This window comes from Perognathus longimembris, chromosome 28 (genome assembly GCF_023159225.1).
Source record: "Perognathus longimembris pacificus isolate PPM17 chromosome 28, ASM2315922v1, whole genome shotgun sequence".
Lineage (NCBI taxonomy): Eukaryota > Metazoa > Chordata > Mammalia > Rodentia > Heteromyidae > Perognathus > Perognathus longimembris.
Window position 1 is genome coordinate 85,797,846 of NC_063188.1, and position 22,504 is coordinate 85,820,349.

General features: G+C 38.5%; 1 protein-coding gene across 3 annotated transcripts in view; it reads left to right on the forward strand.

The window, feature by feature from the left end:
* Med14 (mediator complex subunit 14) overlaps positions 1 to 22,504 on the forward strand; it is an 85,839-nt gene that overhangs the window by 6,694 nt on the left and 56,641 nt on the right. For 2 of the 3 annotated variants that reach the window (XM_048335608.1, XM_048335610.1), the window contains exons 3-11: positions 2,241 to 2,346; positions 7,922 to 8,095; positions 10,226 to 10,355; positions 11,066 to 11,194; positions 11,473 to 11,580; positions 12,252 to 12,384; positions 14,118 to 14,268; positions 16,023 to 16,134; positions 21,595 to 21,651. In XM_048335608.1, the coding sequence (XP_048191565.1) occupies positions 2,241 to 2,346; positions 7,922 to 8,095; positions 10,226 to 10,355; positions 11,066 to 11,194; positions 11,473 to 11,580; positions 12,252 to 12,384; positions 14,118 to 14,268; positions 16,023 to 16,134; positions 21,595 to 21,651 (1,100 nt within the window). The remainder of the gene's footprint in view (positions 1 to 2,240; positions 2,347 to 7,921; positions 8,096 to 10,225; positions 10,356 to 11,065; positions 11,195 to 11,472; positions 11,581 to 12,251; positions 12,385 to 14,117; positions 14,269 to 16,022; positions 16,135 to 21,594; positions 21,652 to 22,504) is intronic. The other variant, XM_048335609.1, reaches the window with a different exon arrangement.

A 22,504-nucleotide genomic window follows, 5' to 3' on the forward strand; every position in this document is an offset into this window, starting at 1 on the left:
CCCACCCACAAAATAATACTAGAATTATGTGTCTAGGGAGTGTAGAGAAATGTAGCCTTCTCCTTCTTGACAATAATTGAGTATGAGACCAGTTCGGGATGTTTTATTTGACAAATCTTTATTGAGTGACTTGACCAGTCAACCCCCTGAGAGGGATAGGAAGATGTAGAAGGTAAAGCTCATAATGAATGAAACTGAGGACAAACTGGCTTTAGAAAATTGGCTGCCTGATTACCATTTGCTATAATGATGCTATTTGATACATTTAGAGAATGGAAACTTGCCTCCTGGTGTGTGTGTGTGTGTGTATGTGTATGTGTATGTGTGTGTATGTGTATGTGTATGTGTGTGTATGTATATGTGTGTATGTGTACCTGTTCTGAGGCTTGAACTCTGGACACTGTCCCTGAGCATTTTTGCTCAGGGCTAGAGCTCTGTAGATTACAGCCCCACTCTGGCACTTTGGTGGTTCATTGGCGTTAAGACTCCTCACAGAAACTATCTTGCCCAGGCTGGCTTTGAACTGTGATTCGCAGAGTACCTCCTGAGTATATAGGGTTACAAAGCTGAGCCATCAGTGCTGAGGTAACTATTGGTGTTTTTATAGTTGAGAAAATTTTGGTTTTGTTGGAGTTTGGGACTTAACACTTAGCACACTAATATATTTCCATAGACCAAAGGAATAAGATAAAATAAGATTTCAAGCATCATGTGATGGATATTTAAATTTAAATTGTGACTAGAGTATAGCTACTCTTTCGTGCCAGTCCTGGGGCTTGAACTCAGGGCCTGGCCACTGTCCCTGAACTTCTTTGTTCAAGGTTCTACCATTTGAGCCACAGTACCACTTCCGGCCTTTTCTGTTTATGTGGTACTGAGGAATTGAACCCAGGGCTTCATGCAGGCTAGGCAAGCACTCTATCACTAAGCCACATTCCCAGCCCTTGAGTATAAGTACTTGACTATATCTTTGACCACACATTTTGTGGTTGCTTTTTTATTTAATACCAATTTACTAAGGAGGTTTGTAGCATCCATTAGTGGCCATATTCCACTGCCAACCTCTTTTTGATAGAATTAGACATAGATCAAAAAGATAAAGGTAGAAGAAACACTTGAAACTTATTTGTGTTATGGCTTGACTTCTGGCTTTTTTCTGTTTATGTGGTACTGGGGAATCGAACCCAGGGCTTCATACATGCTAGTCAAGCACTCTACCACTAAGTCACATTCCCAGCTGCACTGGCTGGTTTCAAAAGAAACAAATATAAGTCAGGTTTGTTTTGTCCTCTCTGAGGTAGGTAGAAACACTAGGACTTCTGTATCAGACAATGTGATGTCTGAAAACAGTGTTACACAACAGTTTGCAGAGAAAGCCATTCATTTAGTTGAGTTATTTTGTAAAACCAAAGTAACAATATACTACAGACTACTTGCTTTAGTTGAAGAAGAGACACTTCTCCTTGGTAATCTATTGTTGAGTTAGGTGTTGACTTAGAGCCATAGTATTGAGGCTCAGTAGTAGCCCTGAGGTGGCTGCCCTTTGTGTGTGGAGTGGTGGTGGTAGTGCTGTGCTACTGAGTTATAACCCCAGTTTGCCAGATCTTAATATACATTAAACACTTACGCTGTGTCTCAGTCTTGATGCTTTGCATGTTTTTTCTTGTAATCATTTACAGACATTGGCAAAGAATCATAATTGTACCTTTGATTTTTCTCTTTATAATATCACTGCTCTTGTTGGCTAATCTTAAGGAAAGTTACTATGTCAGCTATGAAATTGAAATTCATACATTAGGCATGGTATTGCATGCCTATAATCTCAGTCCTTGGGAGGCTAAGGCAGGAGGATTGTATATTCAAGGCTAGCCTGGGCTGCACAGTGAGAACATGTCTTAAAAGTAAAAAAGGTATTTGTATTTTATAACTCCTAGCATGGTCCCCTCTGTGACTCAGTTACCTTTGAGTGACCTATATCCACGAATTTAGTGTATTTTAATAATATAAACAATTTTTACTACTGTACAGACTTTAAAATGTGATTCATTGCTGAAAGATCCTATTGAATATATTGCTCTAAAGTAAAATATAAGGCATATGCAGATGACTTACAAAATGTGATAATTCATATTTTAAGATATTATTCTAGTTGTAAAGAATTGACTTCTAGCTCACATGGAATAAATTATGAAATATTCTTTCTAATACAGTGATTCAATGAGAATTATTTTGTGTTTTAGGAAAATAGAAATTGTACAGTTTGCTAGCCGAACACGCCAACTCTTCGTTCGATTATTAGCTTTAGTAAAATGGGCGAATGATGCTGGCAAAGTGGAAAAATGTGCGGTGAGTTAATTTTTTATTTTACTTTATATAAAATAACTTTGAATGTTAGTTTCAATTTTAGCTTTAACATTTATTGACTGATTTAAATTATGACATGTGAGTAACCATATTTCTGAATGATATCCTACAGCTTATTTTTGTGCAAATCTAGTATTTATAGATGTTTGATCAGAAGGTAGATTAGGCAGCATCTGGAGACATCATTACATAAGAATACTTCAAATACAGGATTGAAATTAAAGGAGGGAAATGCTTATCTTTAAATTTTTATTGTTTAGAATTTGTAAGACTCACTTAAATTTTACATATTCTTTATTTTGGTGGGGAGAACTACTGGGATTTTGAATTCAGGGCCTCACGTTTGCTAGGCTGGTACTCAACCACTTGAGCCATGCCTCTAACCCTGTTTTTCACAGGTTAGAGTAGAGTTCGTTTCTTCCTGACTATGTCTAAGCTTCCATCTGCCTACTTTGTAGACTTTTCTTTGCTGGAATGAGAGGTACTTGCCATCTCCTCCAGCTTCACTACATGGAGATGGAGTTGCATAGACTTTAATGCCTGGGCAGGCCTGGAACTGTGATCCTTCTAGTTGCAGCCTCTCAAGTAGCTATAGGATGATGGATGTGTGCCACTGGATCATGAATAGGCAACATGTGTCAACTGAGTTCACAACTTCGGAAGGGTGATATGGTATGAACACATGAGGCACAGAGTGGTTTCTCTTTTAATTCAGTCATTCTTAATAAGGAGGATGGAATTCCTGTTGGAAAGAATAATTATCATAACAAGAACAAAGTCCTGAAATCATGAAAGCATTTACCCACTTGGATTAAGGTCAGCTTTCCAGGCCCAACTCTACAAGGCCAAGTGAAACTTCTAACGTAAGGGCAGTTGAGTTCAGGAAGTAAAGACATTGTCTATGTTTGGCAGTTAATGCTCACATTAAAAAAATTTGTTGTTGTTGGTGGTGGTCATGGGGCTTAATCTCAGGGCCTAGGCACTGTCCCTGAGCTTTTTTGCTCAACAATGCTAGTGCTCTACCACTTTGAGTCACAGCTCCACTTCCAGTTTTTCTGGTAATAAATTAAAGAGTCTCATGGACTTTTCTGCCTGGGCTGGCTTTGAACCATGATCCTCAGAACTTAGTCTCCTGAATAGGTTTGAGCCACCAGTATCTGGCACATTTAAAATTTTTTTATTAAGTCACTATGACAATAGTCTCTCACAATTCATATACTATTCAAGTCATCTATTTAAAAAGTCTGAGTCAATGTTTTTATTATATTCACACATTTGTACATTCATCAATGCCGTCAATTTTAGGATATTTTTTATCACCTCAAAAAGAAAACTGTCCTGGGGCTGGGAATGTGGCTTAGTGATAGAGTGCTTTATGAAGCACTGGGTTCAGTTCCTCAGTACCACATACACAGTAAAAGCAAGAAGTGGCACTGTGGCTCAAATAGTAGAGTGCTAGCCTTGAACAAAAGATACTCAGGGACAGTGCCCTGACCCTGAGTTCAAGCCCCAGGATTGGGGGAAAAATTAAAAAAGAGAAAACTATCCTTTAGGTGTCTTCCCAGATCTCATCTAACTAACAAATCACCAATTTATTTTTATTTATCTTTTGAGCCATAGTGCCCCTTCTGGCCTTTTCTGTTTATGTGGTACTGAGGAACCAACCCAGGGCTTCATGCATGCTAGGCAAGCACTCTACCACTAAGCCACATTCCCAGCCTCACTAATCTATTTTCTGTCTCTACGGACTTGCCTGTTCTGAACATTTCATACAACTGGAATCATGTGTTCTTTAAGATTCATTTACATTGTAGTGTCAGCATAGATATACTGCATTTTGTTTTACCTGTTCTTCATTAGTTAATAAGGGTTTGGTTGTTTTCGGTTTGGAACCATTATGAATAATGCTGCTGTAAGAGCTTTTTTAGTTGATATACATTTTTTTTCTCTTTGAGTACATACTTCTAAATAGAGTGGCTAGGGCATATGATAATTCCTTGTTTGTTTGTTTTGGTGCTGATATTGGGCTTATACTTAGGGCTTTGTGCTCTTGCTTGGCTTTTTGCTTAAGGCTGGCTCTGTACCACTTAATACAGAGTTCTGTTTTTGGCTTTTTGCTTGTTAATTGGAGATAAGAGTTTCTTGGACTTTTCTGCCCAGGCTGTCTTCAAATGATGATTCTCGGATCTTAGCCTCCTGAGTAGATAGGATTACAGACATGAGGTACTGGTTTTGAGCTCTTTGATGTTCTATTTGAGGAAAGTGTCAGACTGATTGCTAAAATGGCTGCATAATTTTTTATTCTCACCAGCAAAGTATGAAGATTCCAAATTTTCCACATTCATATCCATGCCAAAACTCATTATCTGACTTTTTTAGTCAACCTAGTTAGGTATGAAATGGTATTTCACTGTGGTTTCCCTACCTCCTTTCCTTCCTTCACTTTGTTTTCTGAGATAGAGTGTCACTATGTAGGTCAAGCTAGTCTTGAACTTGTGACGTAGCTTAGGCTGGCCTTGAACTCTCAATCCTTTTGCCTCAGCTTCCTGAGTACAGGGATTTCAAGTATGCCCTAACATGTCTGTCACTGTATTTTTAATACCCATTTCCCTGATGACTGGCAATGTAAACATCTTTTCATGTTTTCATTGTTCATTTCCACATTTTAGAGAAATGACTGTTCAGTGCTCAGTTAAATATTAAAGGAGATTCTTGTTAACTATATTAATACTTGAGATGTGAATACTTAGGACAAGAACACAATGATCATTAAGTTCCTAATAAGTTCACTTACAAGTTACTCAAAACTAAAATTTTATCTTCATTAGACTTCTGAGTAAGAGGAATGTAGCTGAAGCTATTGTATTTCAAGTTCAGCAAGTGTCTCATTTAATTACCCCTGTTTAAGGTGGAGCAGTAAGGATTGCGTAAACTGGCACTCCAATTGACTTGATATCCCTCCTGTAGGAGAGAGATCCCTGCTACTCTTTAACCTTGATTTTGGTCTGACAAGCATTTTCTCAGTCACCTGGGTCATAAGAGTCTTAGAATGGCTTGAATTTGAATAAAAAACTTATTAGAAGTTTGAGTGTGTTAGAAATGCCATGGCTTCTAGCAGAAGTAAAATGTTGGTAGTATGGCTACAAATCCCCTGTACTTATCTATCATAGGAAAGTAGCATTTCTCCTGACCTGAGCTGCATACTGGGTCTAAGACAAAAAACATAATTGGCTATTTTTCTTCAGACAAGTATCTTCACCTATGCCTCAGTTTTCTCATCTCTAAGGTGATAGTAATTACCTGATTCCAGTTACTAAAGTTGTGAAAATCAGATTTAAAAAACCGGAATTACAAAGAAAGTGTAGAGCAATGTGTGTGTAAGATGTGGCCTTAATTAAATTGGACACCAACAGCTTATTTGAAGGACTTAGGAGAGGAAACTAAATATTATCTTAGAATAAGATTAGAAGATAAAGGTTTCTTAAGAAAAGGGAGGGAAGGCAAAGTTGGGAGGGTAGGGCAAGAACGTTGGAATGGGTAACATTGATCAAGATGCATTGTATTCATAAATTGCTTTTTTTTTTTTTTTTGCCAGTCCTGGGGCTTGGACTCAGGGCCTGAGCACTGTTCCTGGCTTCTTTTTGCTCAAGGCTAGCACTCTGCCACTTGAGCCACAGTGCCACTTCTGGCCATTTTCTGTATATGTGGTGCTGGGGAATTGAACCCAGGGCCTCATGTATATGAGGCAAGCACTCTTGCCACTAGGCCATATCCCCAGCCCTGTAAATTGCTTTTTTGAATGGCAATTTCTTTGTACACCACTTAAAGATAATAAAAATATATTTAAAAAAAGAAGATAGAAGGAGGAGATAACAAGTTTCATAAGAAATGTACCCACTGCCTTACACATGAAACCAACCCCTCTGTATATCACTTTGACAATAGATAAATGAAAAAAACTAAGATAAAGGTTTCAGAGAGGTAGTTTGCACATTGATTACAAGTTCAGAAGGATTTTGTATTGGACATGTTACTTTGTATCTCATAGTGGGCAACATTTATTTCCTATATTCTAGGCATCATTCTAAAGGGTTTTTACATTTTTTTCCTTTTTTGTCAAAGTGAATTACAGAGGGGCTACAGTTTCATATATATGTAAGGCAGTGAGTACATTTCTTGTTCGTCTTGTTACCTCCTCCCTCATTTTTCCAGCCCCCCTTCCCCCAGTGAGTTGTTGAGTTCGTTTACACCAAATGGCTTTGTAAGTATTGCCTTTGGAATTGTTTGTCTTTTTATCCTTTGTCTCTCGATTATGGTATTTGCTTTCCCTTCCCTAGTTCTAATACACATATATACAGTATCAGGGTATAAGATCAGATACAGTGATAGCGGGGTGAAACCACAGAATGGTTCGTTCTAAATGTCTTTTATGCATTAATCCCTAATATTCAGAACAACTTTATGAGACTGGAAGTCATCTCTTTTATAGTTGGAAAGCTTATTATTTATGTGTGTAATTTTTTTTGCAATTTTTATTGTCATTATAAAGGTGATATGCAGAGGGTTACAGTTACATAAGCCAGGTAATGAGTGCATTTCTTTTTGTACAGTGTCACTCCTTTCTTCACTCTATCCCATTTTTCCCTCCTGTCCCCACCCTCAAGTTATATAGTTCATTTTCAACAGTGTCTAGTAAGTACCACTGCTGCATTTGTTCACACTTTGTCCCTCCATTTCTGTGCCTCCCTTTACCTTCCCAAAGACAAATGAACAAACAGGACAAAAAGAAAATAAAACAAAAACAGCAGCAAAGAAAAAAATCTTGTTTCCATATCTTGGAGTATGTATGCAGTTAAGGATAGAGAAATGAATTGAAAAACTTTGCATTAAAGTTGTACAGATTGTTATTTTAATGTCAAATATACATGCATTAAATATTTCCTCAAATCATTGTAAAATTCTTTTTTTCCTTTTTTAAATTTAATTTTTATTTTTTACTTGTTATTATAAAGGTGATGTACAGAGATGAGTCAGGTAAAGAGTACATTTCTTTTTGGACAATGTTAACCCTTCCCTCACTCTCTTCCAGTTTTTCCTTCCATCTCCACTCAAAACTTATTTGTTTTGTTTTTGTTGCCAGTCCTGGGGTGTAGACTCAGGGCCTGAGCACTGTCCCTGGCTTCTTTCTGCTCAAGGCTGGCACTCTTCCTCTTGAGCCACAGCACCACTTCTGGCTTTTTTCTATATATGTGGTGCTGAGGAATCGAACCCAGAGCTTCATGTATACGAGGCAAGCACTTTACCACTCGGCCATATTCCCAGCCCTCAAAAGTTTTATAGTTCATTTTTCCCCTTCCATCTCCATCCACAAGTTGTACAGTTCATTTTCAACATAGTACACAGTGAGTACCATTGCAGCATTTGTTGTGAAATTTTTTAAATGGTTATGAAAAACCTTTATTAATTTATCTTAAAGTTTACTTTGGAGTGACTGATGTTTAATGCAGAAAGCAGACGGTTTTCAAGTAACTTAATACATTTATCTCTTGTTTTAAAGATGATCTCAAGCTTTTTAGATCAGCAAGCTATCTTGTTTGTGGATACCGCTGATCGCCTGGCGTCATTAGCTAGAGATGCGCTAGTCCATGCACGCTTGCCTAGTTTTGCCATCCCATATGCCATTGATGTACTAACTACTGGCTCTTATCCACGCCTACCAACCTGCATTAGGGTAAGTACTTCGTTGCCGTGTTCATAAAAATTGAAAACTTTGGGTATGGATTAAAGAACCTAGCAAAAAACATTTTTTAAACAAATACTTCATGTAATAAACCTTTTCTCTACAAATAAATTTATGATTCTTTGAAATTGGGGTCAGATGTGAATAGATGTGAAAATGGGTGTGTAAGATTCACCAGAAAGGAAACTCACCACATGGTTCAGGCAGAAAGGAGTTTATTGGGGGGAAAGCAAACTGCCAACCCACACAAGATGGAGGCGTGGGGAGACAGAGGGGAAGGAAGAAGGGAATAAGAGAGAAAAGAGTAAGAGAGAAAAGGAAAGTGAGCAGAGACTGTTGAGCTGGATTATATAGGAAAAGGCGTAAGGTATGGCCAGGTGGATTGGATGTGACCTCAGAGGAGGAGGAGGTAACTGCCTCCGGGTGTGCCAGTTATATAAGTAACTCAGGTACTGGACACAGACTTAAACAGGTGGGAGGCATCTGTATGGAGCCCTGCCGGGGGTGATCCTTATATTCCGACCTTTTAGTAATTATGAAAAAAGACGCTGACTCTCTATGGCTACTTTCTGCTGGCAAGGGGTGTCGAGTAAGAGGTGGAGATGTGGAACTCCGGTTAGAGGGCACGCAGCAGCTGTCCTTGATGGTCTCTGAATGAAGCCTAGAAGAAGTCTCATGAGGCAGGGGCCTCATTATTAGGAATTGACCACAAATACTTGTTGAGTTGTTTTTTCTACAACTGCCCGCTTTTTCCTTTGGCTTGTGGAGTAGATCCAACCCAGAATGGCTAGTCTTTGAGAGGGAACCTGGGGGGGGGCGTCCCTGGAACCCAGCCTATGTCGTACTCTCAAGGGTACAAGCCAAAAGGTTGGGCCACTGAGACCGATTTTCTAGCTTATGAGGCATTTTGATTTTATGGAGTAGTCTGATGAGGACATAGTAGTCCATAAGGACATAGATGGGGGTTCACAAGGACATAAGGGGTCCGCAAGGATGTAGAGTCCCAATTCTCAATTCAGGCATCCCTGAAATGAGAACAGACTGGCCAAAAAGGCATAAGGGGTCCCTCTGGTGTGGTCAGACAGAGGACCTGTAGACGGGAGTCTCTCACCAGACTTGGAGAGGAGATGATGTGGTGGATGCCTGGGTACCTAGGTAATGCAGGTTCTGGGTACATCCTTAAACAGGTGGGGGACATCTGCATGGAGCCTTCCCAGGGGTGGACCTTACAAGGTGAATCCTTTTTTCCTTTCTGCAGGAAGAAGCACATGTATAAATGTAATTTAGCATTTCAAGTGTGAAAATAACTGCACATTAGCTACTTTTTGGAAGTGTTTAAACATTTACTGTGGCCAGGTACCAGTGGCTCATGTCTGTAATATTAGCTACTCAGGAGGCTGAGATCTGAGAATTGTGGTTTGAAGCCAGCCGGGGCAGGAAAGTCTGTGAGACTTATTTTCTCCCAATTAACCACCAAAAAAGCTGGAAGTGAAGGTGTGGCTCAAGTGGTAGATTGCTAGCTATGAGTGAAAAAGCTGAGAGAGTGCTCAGGTCCTGAGTTCATACTAGCACACACACACACAAAATTATTATTGGCACTATTGTATTTTATATTTTTAAATAATGGGGAAGTAACTCTAGCTACTTATAAAGCTGAGATCTAAAGATTACAGTTTGAAGTCAGCCCAGGCAGAAAAGTCCAGACTCTTATCTCCAGTTACCTACCAAAAAAAGAAAAAGGTGGAGGTGAAACTGTGGCTCAAGTGATAGAACACTGAGGGACTAGCATGAGAGATGTTGCCCAGGCCCTGAGTTCAGGCCCCAGGACCAGCACTGGAAAAATTAAAAACAGAAGTAGGGAAGTCATCTAGTGATATTAAATTGATTTTATAAATGGAGCATGAAGGAAACCATGTTGTAGATAGTAGTCTTATAGTCTTAGGTAGGTGACTAGAGGATTATTGGCACTCTAATGCATGGTCACTATTGGATGTATCTGCAAAACACTAGAGTGTTGAGATACTGTTGGGTAGAGGAAGAACATGTTCTGTAAAGAGAAACATTGGCCAACAATTATGCTTCTTTGTATATTATTTAAACATCACTTAAATTTTCTTGTAGGATAAAATTATTCCTCCAGATCCAATTACCAAAATTGAGAAACAAGCCACACTTCATCAGCTTAATCAAATTCTTAGACATCGACTTGTAACTACAGATCTTCCTCCTCAGCTAGCAAATCTTACTGTGGGTATGTACCTGAAGCTAGTTTTTTAAAGAATATCTTCTTAAAGCTAAGAGGCAGTGGCTGATGCATGCAATCCTAGCTACATAGGAAGCTGAGATATGAGGATTTCAGTTCAAAGCTAGCTCAAGCAGGAAAGTCCATGAGACTCTTATCTCCAATGAAGTACCAAAAAAAGTCAGAAGTGGAGCTGTGACTCAAGTGGTAGAGTACTAACTTTGAACAAAAAAGCTCAGGTACAGTACTCAGGCCCTAAGTTCAAGCTCCAAGACTGGCAAAAAAAAAAGAGAGAATGTTTTCTTAAATATCTTTTTGTGTTTTATTCAAAGAAATATACAAAATGTTTGACCTTACCTCTTTCTGTTTTGGCATTGCTTGAATTTGTGACTAAATTAGACCTGTATTACTCTTCTGTACCTGGAAACACAATACTTGTATTTGAAGCTGGAGAGTAGGTGGGCTCAGCTGAGGGTGGAGGAGAAAAGATGTCTTGGAGTGGATACTGATGAAAATACTGTTTATGTTACAAGAGTTACCTTTGGGTTCTTAATAACCAGGATGCTGGTTACTATTTATGCAGGAGCCAGTGACTTGTTTGGATTCTTATGAAAGGACTTTCAGTCTATTTAAGATTTCTTATAAGCAAGTCTCAGAGTTCTAGATTAGCAGGAAGCTGCTTAATTTTTAGCAAAGTACACTTCTTCTTCTTCTAAAAGCAAATGGCCGTGTGAAATTTCGAGTTGAAGGAGAATTTGAAGCCACCTTGACAGTGATGGGAGATGATCCAGATGTACCGTGGCGTCTTCTCAAGCTAGAAATTCTAGTTGAAGATAAGGAAACAGGAGGTAAATCATAAATACTGATTTAAACTAGCAGTATTGATTGAACATTTGATATTGAAACATTCTTGCAAATAATCAGTATGTGTAGCTATTTATCCAAATTTTATGATAATCATCTACTTGCTCTGAAAGTCTTGTTTTCCTCAGCATATAATGTTTCTGTAGTTTTTGTATGTGATTTTACTTCTTATTTTAAATTATTTGTTCGTATATACTTGCCTCATTGGCACAACCTGAACACCTTTCTAATTAACTGTTTTCTTTTCTCCTGCCAATGGAAGATGGGAGAGCTCTGGTTCATAGTATGCAAATCAACTTTATCCATCAGCTGGTGCAGTCTCGGCTCTTTGCTGATGAGAAACCTCTTCAGGACATGTACAATTGCCTACGTATCCTTGAGAAATTTGAGATGTGTATTGTAAGGATTTTATCTTCCTCTCACTTGTCATTTTCCATTTATCCTTTGTGGTGATCTCTACTCCCTGTCAATTTTCAGTAGAAATAGGGGTGGAGTACCACTAGTGTGATGAGAAGTGATAGATTTATAATAAAAAAAGTTTGAATTTTCCCATTGACTGTAGGCAGACCCTCAAAATATTAACCAGTGAGATGGCACACATCTATAATTCCAAAACTTAGGAGGCTGAGGGGAAGGATCATGAATTTTAGGTAGCTTGGATACATAATGAGACCATCTCTCCTGCCCACACCCAAACAGTACTATTTTGAGAAAAATAGTACTAGTTAGTCAAAACATATTTTCTAAGTTACCAACTTAGGCCTTATGGCTTGTTTACATTGGTTTGAGATTAAATATAAACCTTTTTCTCTAAAATTTTACCACAAGCTTTACCACTTTTTATGATGAGTCATTGGAGAAATATGATTCCATAAAACCACAAAATTTACCCTTTAGGATGGGTCATTAGAGGAGTATTTGAGAAAATTCCTTTATAGCCAGCATTTTAGAAATATATCTTTTGCTAAGTGAAGTTTGCCTATACTTGATTGGCTGTTGGAAGAACATATTTTATTAGATTTGCTTAACAAGATCTATTAGATTCTTTCTGCTTGTCACTTCAATTAGAAGTGTTACATTCTCAGACTCTAATGTTAATCCGAGAACGGTGGGGAGACCTTGTGCAGGTAGAAAGGTATCATGCTGGAAAATGCCTTTCCCTCTCAGTTTGGAAGTAAGTAAAATTGGTTCTGGTAGGTTCACATTATAACTTTGTTTTCTAATACATCTGATTTAATATATATCAGTAGCTACATGTCTGTGGTAATATATATATATATATATATATATATATAACCAGCTACATAGACCATCCATAATTGACATCTTTCTTAGTGTGTTATATGTTTTAGTTCTGTAGTTAGTCTGTTTGTACTGATTGTTTTTGAAGTCCTGCTCCACCGTCTTGTGGAGGACTGAAGGAATGGTGGAGCGGGTGACGGGAAGTAGGAGATGTTGCTCAGGGTTCAAGAAGGCAGGGATGGAGGTTGACAGGGAGCAAAGAACAGGCAGTGAAGTAGGAGATTGGCCCCAAACCCTACAGTATCTAGTATTCCCAGGTGGTTTCCCCTCCAAGTGATAATCAGACTGGACTGGATTCTGTTTAGTTTCCAAGATCAGATGAGACTGAATATGTTCAGGGTGGTATGGCTATATCATATTGTAGAGTATCATATTTAAAATACTTTTGCATGTTAAGTTATACCTTTTGTGGGGTTTGAACTCATGGCCTAGGTTCTATCTTTTGAGTTTCTTTTGCCAAAGGCTATCTATCTACCACTTGAGCCACAACTCCACTTCCAGCTTTTTTGGTAGTTTATTAGAGATAAGACTCTCATGGACTTTCCCAGCCTGTCTTCTAACTGGTAATCCTCAGATTTCAGCCTCCTGAGTAGATGGGATTAAAGGCATGAATCATACCTTTAAAACTTAGTTTTGGCTGGGTCCCAGTGATTTACACCTATAATCCTAGCTACTCAGGGGGCTGAGATCTGAAGATTAAAGTTTGAAGCCAGCCTGGGCAGAAAAGTCCCTTGAAAATCTTATCTCCAATAAACCACTCAAAAACCAGAAGTGGCTTTGTGGCTCAAGAGGCAGAGCACTAGCCTTGAGCACAAAGAGTCTCAGGGACAGCCCTCCCACCCCCCCCCCCAAAAAAAGCCCCAAACCTTAATTTTGGCTACTTAGGAGGCTGATATCCAAAGGATGACAGTTGGAGGCCAGCCCAGGCAAAAAAAGTCCACTAAACTTTATCTTCAAAATAACCAGCAAAAAAAGCAGAGCTGGAAGTGAGGCTCAAACCGTAGTACCATTAAAAGCGGAACTTTGTTTTTGAGAAAGTTGAAATCAGACTCTGCATTCTCTAATTCTGTTTAAACTTGTCTTGATCCCCATTTTTTGTGTAAATTAAGCAGAGATGAATAGGTACCACTTAGAAGACAGGTTTGGGAGTTCTTTTTTATATGTGTGCATGCACACATGAACTTTATTTTAAAATTACATCTTCCTAAAAATGTAAGTCAGGCTGGTAGGGTGGTTTAATGGTAGAGTGCTTGTCTAGCATGCATGAAGCCCTGGGTTCAATTCCTCAGCACCACATATGTAGAAAAAGCTGGAAGTGGCGCTGTAGCTAAAGTGGTAAAGTGCTAGCCTTGAGCAAAAAGAAGCCAGGGATAGTGCTCAGGCCCTGAATTCAAGCGCCAGGACTGGTAAAAAAAAAAAATTGTAAGTCACATTTTGTATTGGATTGCAGAATAGTTGTTTTCCCGGTATTAATGTGTTCCCTCCTCAAACATTGAGAGCCTGCCATGCTCCAGACTTTAGCTAAAACTCACAATAGATTGTCTTTATTGCAAAAGTTAACCGGTTGTGTTGAAAAACATTGCCAATAGATCTTTTTCTCTTTAGTCAACAGGTTCTTGGGAAAAAAATAGGAATAGCATCTGTTCACAAAGTTATAATTAAAATTGATGAGAATGATGTCTCCAAGCCTTTACAGATTTTTCATGATCCTCCTTTGCCAGCTTCTGATTCCAAATTAGTAGAAAGAGCCATGAAGGTAAAAGATCTCAATATATTTTAATATTGGTTTGACTAAATGAATATAATGTAACATATTTAAACTTAGCATGAATTTCTTAAAATAAGTAATTTCTAAAATTCTTCATGAAACTTGTTTTAAGTCACTGTTATACTTCTGATTTTTTAACACCTAAAATACTATTGTGTAAATTTTAAGTGTGTGTGTGTGTGTGTGTGTGTGTGTGTGTATGTGTGTGTATCCAAAGGCTTGAACTCTGGGCCTGGGTGCTGTCCCTGAGTTTTCTTGCTCCATCACTTGAACCACAGCTGTACTTCTGGCATTCTTTGGGTGGTTAATTGGAGATAAGTGTCTTACTGACTTTTCTGCTCAGGCTTGCTTCAAACAGCAACCTTCTAACCTCAGCCTTCTGAGTAGGTAGGATTACAGTTATGAGCCACTGGTGCCTATCTCTTTTTCTTTTTGAAATGCCAGTACTGGGGCTTTACACTCTTTTCAGGCCTTTTTACTCCCTGCTGATTCTCTACCACTTGAGAACCATGCTTCAAGTTCCTAAGATGTTCTTCAGTTGGAGTTGGACGATGCTGAGAATTGAATTTTAAGTTTGTGTACATACTCAGCATGTACTCTTCCACTAAGCTATGCCCCCAACCCATTTCATAGTCTGTAGTTTATTTCAGACTGCCATTTTGTTGTGGGTTTTTTTTTGGTACCAATTCTGGGTCTTGAACTTAGAGCCTGGGCACTGTCCCTGAGCTTTTTTTCTAAGGTTCTACCACTTGAGACACATCTCTACCTCTAGCCTTTTTTTGTTGTTAATTGGAGATAAAGAGTCTCAAAGACTTTCCAGTCTGGGCTGACTTCGAACTGCTATCCTCAGATCTCAGCATCCTGAGTTGCTAGGATTACCGCTGTGAACCACTGGCACATAGCTACCATTTCATTCTTAAGGTCTGGAATTTGAAGGTGTAATACCTGATATATTGACTATAGTTATGAAAATATTAAGCTTGGTTCCAGTGCCTCATACCTGTAATCAGAGCTACTTAGAAGGTGAGGACAGGAAGATCATGGTTCAAAGCCAGTCTGGGAAGAAAAGTCCATGAGACTGTCTCAACAGAAAAAGCTAGTCAGATAGCATGCAACTGTCAGTCCAGATACAAAGAAGAGGCTTAAAATAAACAAATCATGGACAATGTATATGCTTAGGCAAGAAGCCAAAGTCTTTGTTTTTTGCCAGTCCTGGGGCTTGAACTCAGGGCCCGAGCACTGTCCTTGGCTTCTTTTTGCTCAAGGCTAGCATTCTACCACTTGAGCCACAGTGCCACTTCTGGCTTTTTCTCTGTATGTGATGCTTAGGAATCGAACCCAGGGCTTCATGCATATGAGGCAAGAACTTTACCACTAGGCCTTATTCCCAGCCCTAAGAAGCCAGAATCTTATCTCAAAAAGAACCAGTGTAGAAAATGGTTGGAGGTATGGTTCAGAGGTAGATTGACTACTTTGAGTTAAAACAAAACAAAACAAAACAATCCATCATCATGGAAAATATGTTTATGTATATTTGTGTGTGTGTGTATTTTGAACTTTTAGCATCATACAAAGTACTTTTAAACTCAGTAAAAATTCAATTTTAACTTATCTAAATTTACTTATGCTAACCATTGTGATTCTGAGAGGAAATTCTGAAAGTACAATAATACTTGCTTCCAGGCTTTTAAAGTAACATTGTTTCAGTTATAAATATGATTTTGTTGTTGCTGTTTATGCAGATTGACCACTTATCAATAGAAAAACTCCTGATTGACAGTGTCCACGCAAGAGCTCACCAGAAGCTCCAAGAACTGAAGACCATTCTTAGAGGCGTCAATGCAAATGAAAACTGTAGGTGTTTCAAATTGACATTTCTTTAAGGGTCTTTTTAAATATCACTTTTTGTTCTTGATATATGTATTGTGGAGGATGAGCCTTTCTGAATTTTAATTTGTAATCTCCTACATTTGTCTTAATGTTTCCATTATTATTTTTTTATTTAGCTTTGCCTCATTTTTTAAATGTTTGCATACCATCTCTCCTTAAAACTTTGTTCCTATTGAAATGGAAGTAATTTAACATGAGTCCTATTTCTTTTAACTTTTTTGTAGTGCTAAAGCAGCATTTCAAATATTTATGTTTATACAATATGGCTGAGCAAAGCAAAATTCATTTCTTCAGAAATGAAATTTGAAATGTTACTATATTAACAGGTTTTAAAATAAGATATGTAGATATCAACACTGAAAATTTTTCCAAGTATAATTACCCAGTCAAAAGAGCTTTGAGGGACAGTTATTTTACAAGCATTAATTCATTGTCACAAATATATTTACTATCTCCAATTCCTTCTTTTTTTTTGGCCAGTCCTAGGCCGTGAACTCAGGGCCTGAGCACTGTCCCTGGCTTCTTTTTTTTTTTTTTTGCTCAAGGCTAGCACTCTGCCACTTGAGCCACAGTGCCACTTCTGGCCATTTTCTGTATATGTGGTGCTGAGGAATCGAACCCAGGGCCTCATGTATATGAGGCAAGCACTCTTGCCACTAGGCCATATTCCCAGCCCCTCCAATTCCTTTTTTATTTTTTCTTGAATACGGGGGTTTGACTAAATAGCTGAGGCTGGGCTCAAACTTGTGATTCTTCTGCCTCAGCCACCCGTGTGCTAGGAATACACATTGTGTGTCAACACGGTCAGTTCTTAGAATTGCTTTTGACCATGATACCTGGTCTCTGAGGTGCAGAGTTTAATAGAGATGCAGTAGGTAAAATGCCTTAAAAAAGGAAGCTAGTAGCATAATATACCACTTGTCATCATTACAAACTCCCAATCTTGTTATTCTTAAATAAAAGCAGCTTCTTAGGTATATACTAGTAATTAAACCCACTTTGGATTAAAGCCACCTTGAGAAAAATGGATGAAAATATTGAAGAAGGATTGGGAATGTGGCTTAGCAGTAGAGTGCTTGCCTAGCATGCATGGTTTGATTCCTCAGCACCACATAAACAGACAAAGCCAGAAGTGGCTCTGTGGCTCAAGTGGCAGAGTGCTAGCCTTGAGCAAAAAGAAGTCAGGGACAGTGCTCAGGCCCTGAGTCCCAAGCCCCAGGACTGGCAAAAAATTTTCTAAAAAATGAAGAAAAGGCAGGGATTCAGAAAAATTTACAATGTATATTCATTCAGATAAGTTCTGTTCTGTTACAAAGTAGACTAACCAGAGTTAACTACAATGTATCGTACCTTTTAAACTATGATACACTGTACATGTATTGTGCATCATTAACTGTGATACATTGTAGTTAACTCTAGTCAGCTAAAGTAAAAAAAAGCTAAGAGGCTTTTGAATATCCTTATCACAAAGAAGGTAAAATGTTTGTGATGAATATGCTATGATCCTGACTTGATCATTATACAATGTAACAAAATATCACATCATACAACTATTTTGTGTCAATAAAAAATACATGTTGATTCAAGTAAAGTGAAAAAGAGGTGAAAAGAAGGGTCTAAAACAAGCCAGAGGATTAGCTTATGTTTTTAAAGAGATTAAAAGGAAAAACAGTTTAACAAAAAAATGCAGATATGAGTCTTGAGCCTTAAAATAAATTTTTGCTAGAAATATGGTGAACTTATTATTGTGTAAATCTATTTTTGGTGGAGAAATGTCCACTAATTAGCATTCAGTAATCTTATTATTATTATCCCTATTTTTGGCGCAGATCCTGGGGCTTGAACTCAGGATCTGGGCACTGTCCTTGGGCTTTTTCACCCAAGGCTAACACTCTACCACTTTAGCCACAGTTCCACTTCTAGCTTTTTGGTAATTAATTGGAAATGAGTCCCACATACTTTCCTACCTAGGCTGGCACTGAACCTTGGTCTTAGATCTCAGCCTGACTGTGAAGATAGGATTACGGGCATGAACCACCAGTGCCTGACTTAATTGTGTGTGTGTGTGTGTGTGTGTGTGTGTGTGTGTGTGTGTGTGTGTGTGTGTGTATGTATGTATTGTAAGCGTTCTTTATGTGTTCTTGGTAAAACATCTTTTGGTATATATAATTTGCAAGAATTTTCTCTTTTTTTGTGCTGGTCCTGGGGCTTGACCTCAGCTGGGGTGTTGTCCCTGACCTTTCTTTGCTTAAGGCTAGCATTCTACTGCTTGAGCCACAGCTCCACTTCCAGCATTTTTGGTAGTTTAGTGGAGAGAAGAGTCTCACAGGTATTCCTGCTTCTGCTAGCTTCAAACCATGATCTTCAGATCTCAGTCTTTTGTGAACCACTGGCGCCTAGCTTTCTTCTGTTTGTTGTTTTATTTTTCTTCTGATTGTCTTCATTTTATGGTATCATTTGTGGATAGACATTTTTCTTTATAGTGATGATCGGCTTAATCTGTTTTTTTTTTTTTTATTGTTGCTTCTGCATTTGGTAGCATACTTTAGAATTTCCTAACTCCATCCATCCATCCATTCATCTATTCATCTATCTATGTATCTATCTTCCCCTGTCCTGGGCTTGAACTTGGCCTGGGCAATGTCCCTGAGCCTCTTTGTGCTCTAGGCTAGCTCTCTACCACTTGAGCCACAGAGCCACTTCTGGCTTTTTGGAGTATTTTATTGGAGATAAGAGTCTCACAGGGACTTTTCTGCCTGCACTGGCTTCAAACTGTGATCCTCAGATCTTAACCTCCTGAAGAGCTAGGATTATAGGCATGAGCCACTGGTGCCCAACTCTTAGTGCAATTTTTTAAATATAATTTTATTGTTATTATTAAGGTATACAGAAGGGTTACCATCTCATAAGTCAGGCAATGAGTATAATTCTTTATGGACAATGATATCCTTTCATTCACTTTTCCCCAGATTCCCCTTCTTATCCTTGTCCACAGCTGCACTGTTCATTCTCCACATCCATGGTGCAATTTTACCACACATTTAAAATAAAATTAATAAGGAAACAGGCTCTCTGTTGTGCTAACAAAGGATATGAATGAGAATGAATTTGGTTGAAGTAGTTTGTGTTTCTATGTATGAAAATAGAACAACGAAACTTGTTGAAACTGTTTCAAGAAAGGAGGAGGAGAGTAAGGAAAAACATTGAGGGCAGGAGATTGATTTAATACATTAGTGTATATGTGGAAATTTCACAGTGAAACCCTTGTACATCTAAAAAAATAGGTCCTAAACCTGAGGTTGTGTATACCTATGTCAGTGATTGAAGTTAACTTTTGTGGATGGTATGCGGTAAGAGTCCAACAGCATTCTTTTTTTTTTTTTGCCAGTCCTGGGCCTTGGACACAGGGCCTGAGCACTGTCCCTGGCTTCCTTTTGCTCAAGGCTAGCACTCTGCCACTTGAGCCACAGCGCCACTTCTGGTCATTTTCTGTATATGTGGTGCTGGGGAATCGAACCCAAGGCCTCATGTATACGAGGCAAGCTCTCTTGCCACTAGGCCATATCCCCAGCCCGCTCCAACAGCATTCTTTTGAAGGAGATAATGTAGTTGTCCCAGGAACATTTGTGAAAGACCATTTCCCCTATTTTTATTGTCATTTTTGTTGTGCACCACCCTCATTGTTCTAAAGGCTTGAAGTATTTTTCAACCTTAATTTTCCTGATGTTTTGTGTTTTAAAATTTTCAAATAGCAAAATTCTAAAACTTCATTTGTTGGGGTACCAGACAAAAAGAGGCTTATGATCTTTCGATCGGCTCTAGTTTACTTGAGTATCATCATGAGTCTTATGGACTTTCCTACCTGGACTGGCTTTGAACTGTGAACCTTAGATTTTAGCCTCCTGATTGGCTAGGGTTACAGGCATGAGCTACTGGCACCCAGCTTTGCAGCATTTTTGTTGCCTGAGTGGCCAGAAAATCCCGAGTTCAGCTATATACTCTTCAAAGCATGTAAAACTTATTTACATGAGCCCCATTGTTTGTAATTTGAGGAGTTAGTCTTAGTTCTTCCTTAGACCTCTAACTCTAGTAGAAGTGTGTATGAAATCATGGGTTGTTGAGCAATGTATTTAAGTGACCTTGATTTTTTTTTTTTTTTGCCAGCCCTGCCTTGGACTCAGGGCCTGAGCACTGTCCCTGGCTTCTTTTTGCTCAAGGCTAGTACTCTATCACTTGAGCCACAGCACCACTTCTGGCCATTTTCTATATATGTGGTGCTTGGGAATCGAACCCAGGACTTCATGTATATGAGGCAAGCACTCTTGCCACTAGGCCATATTCCCAGCCTGGGACTTTGGTTAATTAGGAAGTGAGAGAGAAACTTGCATGTAGAGTTGGTTCCCAGTCCTGCCTTAATCAAAGCATTCCAGAAAATAAGGACTGATAAAAAGTGTGTTATTCACCATTTTAGGGTATAGCTTGTTCTTAAATTTTATATTTGTGAATCTTTACTCTTCATGAAAACGCTTTTTTTTTTTTGAAAACTTGTGGTACCAAGGTATGCTTTACTAAGACTCTTTCCTGAACCTAGGCAATGGTGTCCCCCATCTGTAATCTTAGCTACTCAGGAGGCTGAGATCTGAGAGTCAAAGTTCAAAAGCCAGATTGGGCAGAAAAGTCTGAGACTGTCTCCAATTAAGCTGGATTGGAGATGTGACTCAAGTGGTAGAATACCAGCCTTGAGCAAAAAAGCTGAGCAAAAGCTCGAGGTCCTCAATTCAAGTCCGAGTACCAGCAATAACAACAAGAATAATCTTTTCCTAAAACCAGGAACTATTTCTAGAATCCTTTAATGTGATTGCCCTTAAATGAGTGGTGTCTCTCCCACCTCATAACCAGAATAACCTGAGGAAATGAGTAACTTAGAGGTTGGAGCATTTCAGGAGATAGCTGGGAGAATGCATAGCTTCAGGTTTTGGCAGCCCAGATAGCAGTATGGTTTTATGTGGGTGAAAATGGCTCAGTGGAGAGGAAGGACAGCACTTTGGAGAGATCAAAATAGATGGTGCAAGGCACTAGAGGTAACATGAGATATGAGATGGCTCAGTTCACCATGTTGTGTTACTCTTAAGAGTACCCAGGGTGTGCTCCCTAATGTTGCATTCTATCTGCTAGCACCAGAATCTGGAAATGGTCAGTTTGGATGTTGTGAAGCATACAACCATCCCTAATTGGGCTTAGTTGCCTCTCCATTTCTGTAATAGAGACATTGACTGTCATAAAATATATTCATAGAAAAAAAATCAAAATATTTTTAGGACATTATCGTCTGATGCCTTGCTTTAGATTGGAATTGTAATTACTAATTATAATTACTACCCTATTGCTACATTTCTTTGCTTTAAAGAATACATTTGTACACAGGTAGGAATTTTTGGTGTATAGAAATGTTTCAAAAATCAGCACCCCTACTTCAAATCTGTAAGTACTTTTTATTTTATTATTAATTGTAGTGAGTTTAGTCAAACATTGATTTTTAACTAATTTGTCATGCTGATCTTGAATTACAAAATAGTATAAAAGAGATTCTTGTTTGTGCTTTTTTTGTTCTGTTGGATATTTTTGTTTTTCAGGTGAAACTTCTACTGGACCTGAATGTTAAATAGTCATATACAAATATGAATTAGATATACTTGAAAGCAATTTATGTTTAACTAAATGTCTCCTGCAATCTTTAGCTTATTAATTTGATAATTTGTTTAGATAGTACCAATGATAACTTCACTCATTTGAAATTCTACAAGTTCATAAGATTTATTGTTACTTCTTTGATTTCATAAAGGAATATAGATAATATGTGCTCTTTTGTGTGTATGCCAGTACTGGTGCCTGAACTCAGGGCCTGGGTACTGTCCCTAATCTTGTTTTGCTCAAAGCTAGTGCTATACCACTTGAGCCACAGCTGTACTTCAGACCTTTTTTTGTAGTTTATTGGAGATAAGTGTCTCCTGTACTTTTTGCCCAGGCTGGCTTTGAACTGAACTGTGATTCTCAGGTCTCAGCCTCCTGAGTAGCTACAATTACAGGTGTGAGCCACTGGTGCCTGGCTAACATTTGTCGAGCATTGCTCTTTATTTATTTGGTACTGGTATTAAGTCCAGTGTCTGAACCTTGCTAAGCACATGCTGTACCACTGAGCTATACCTACAGCTATTGCTTTCTTTTTAAAAGTATCTTACAAATTTGTCATTCTTTTTACTAGCTATCTTTTGCATGAAGAGGAAAATGTTATTGCCATAGTTTGACTAAGCAGCACAGCAGTCATGCCTGGTAA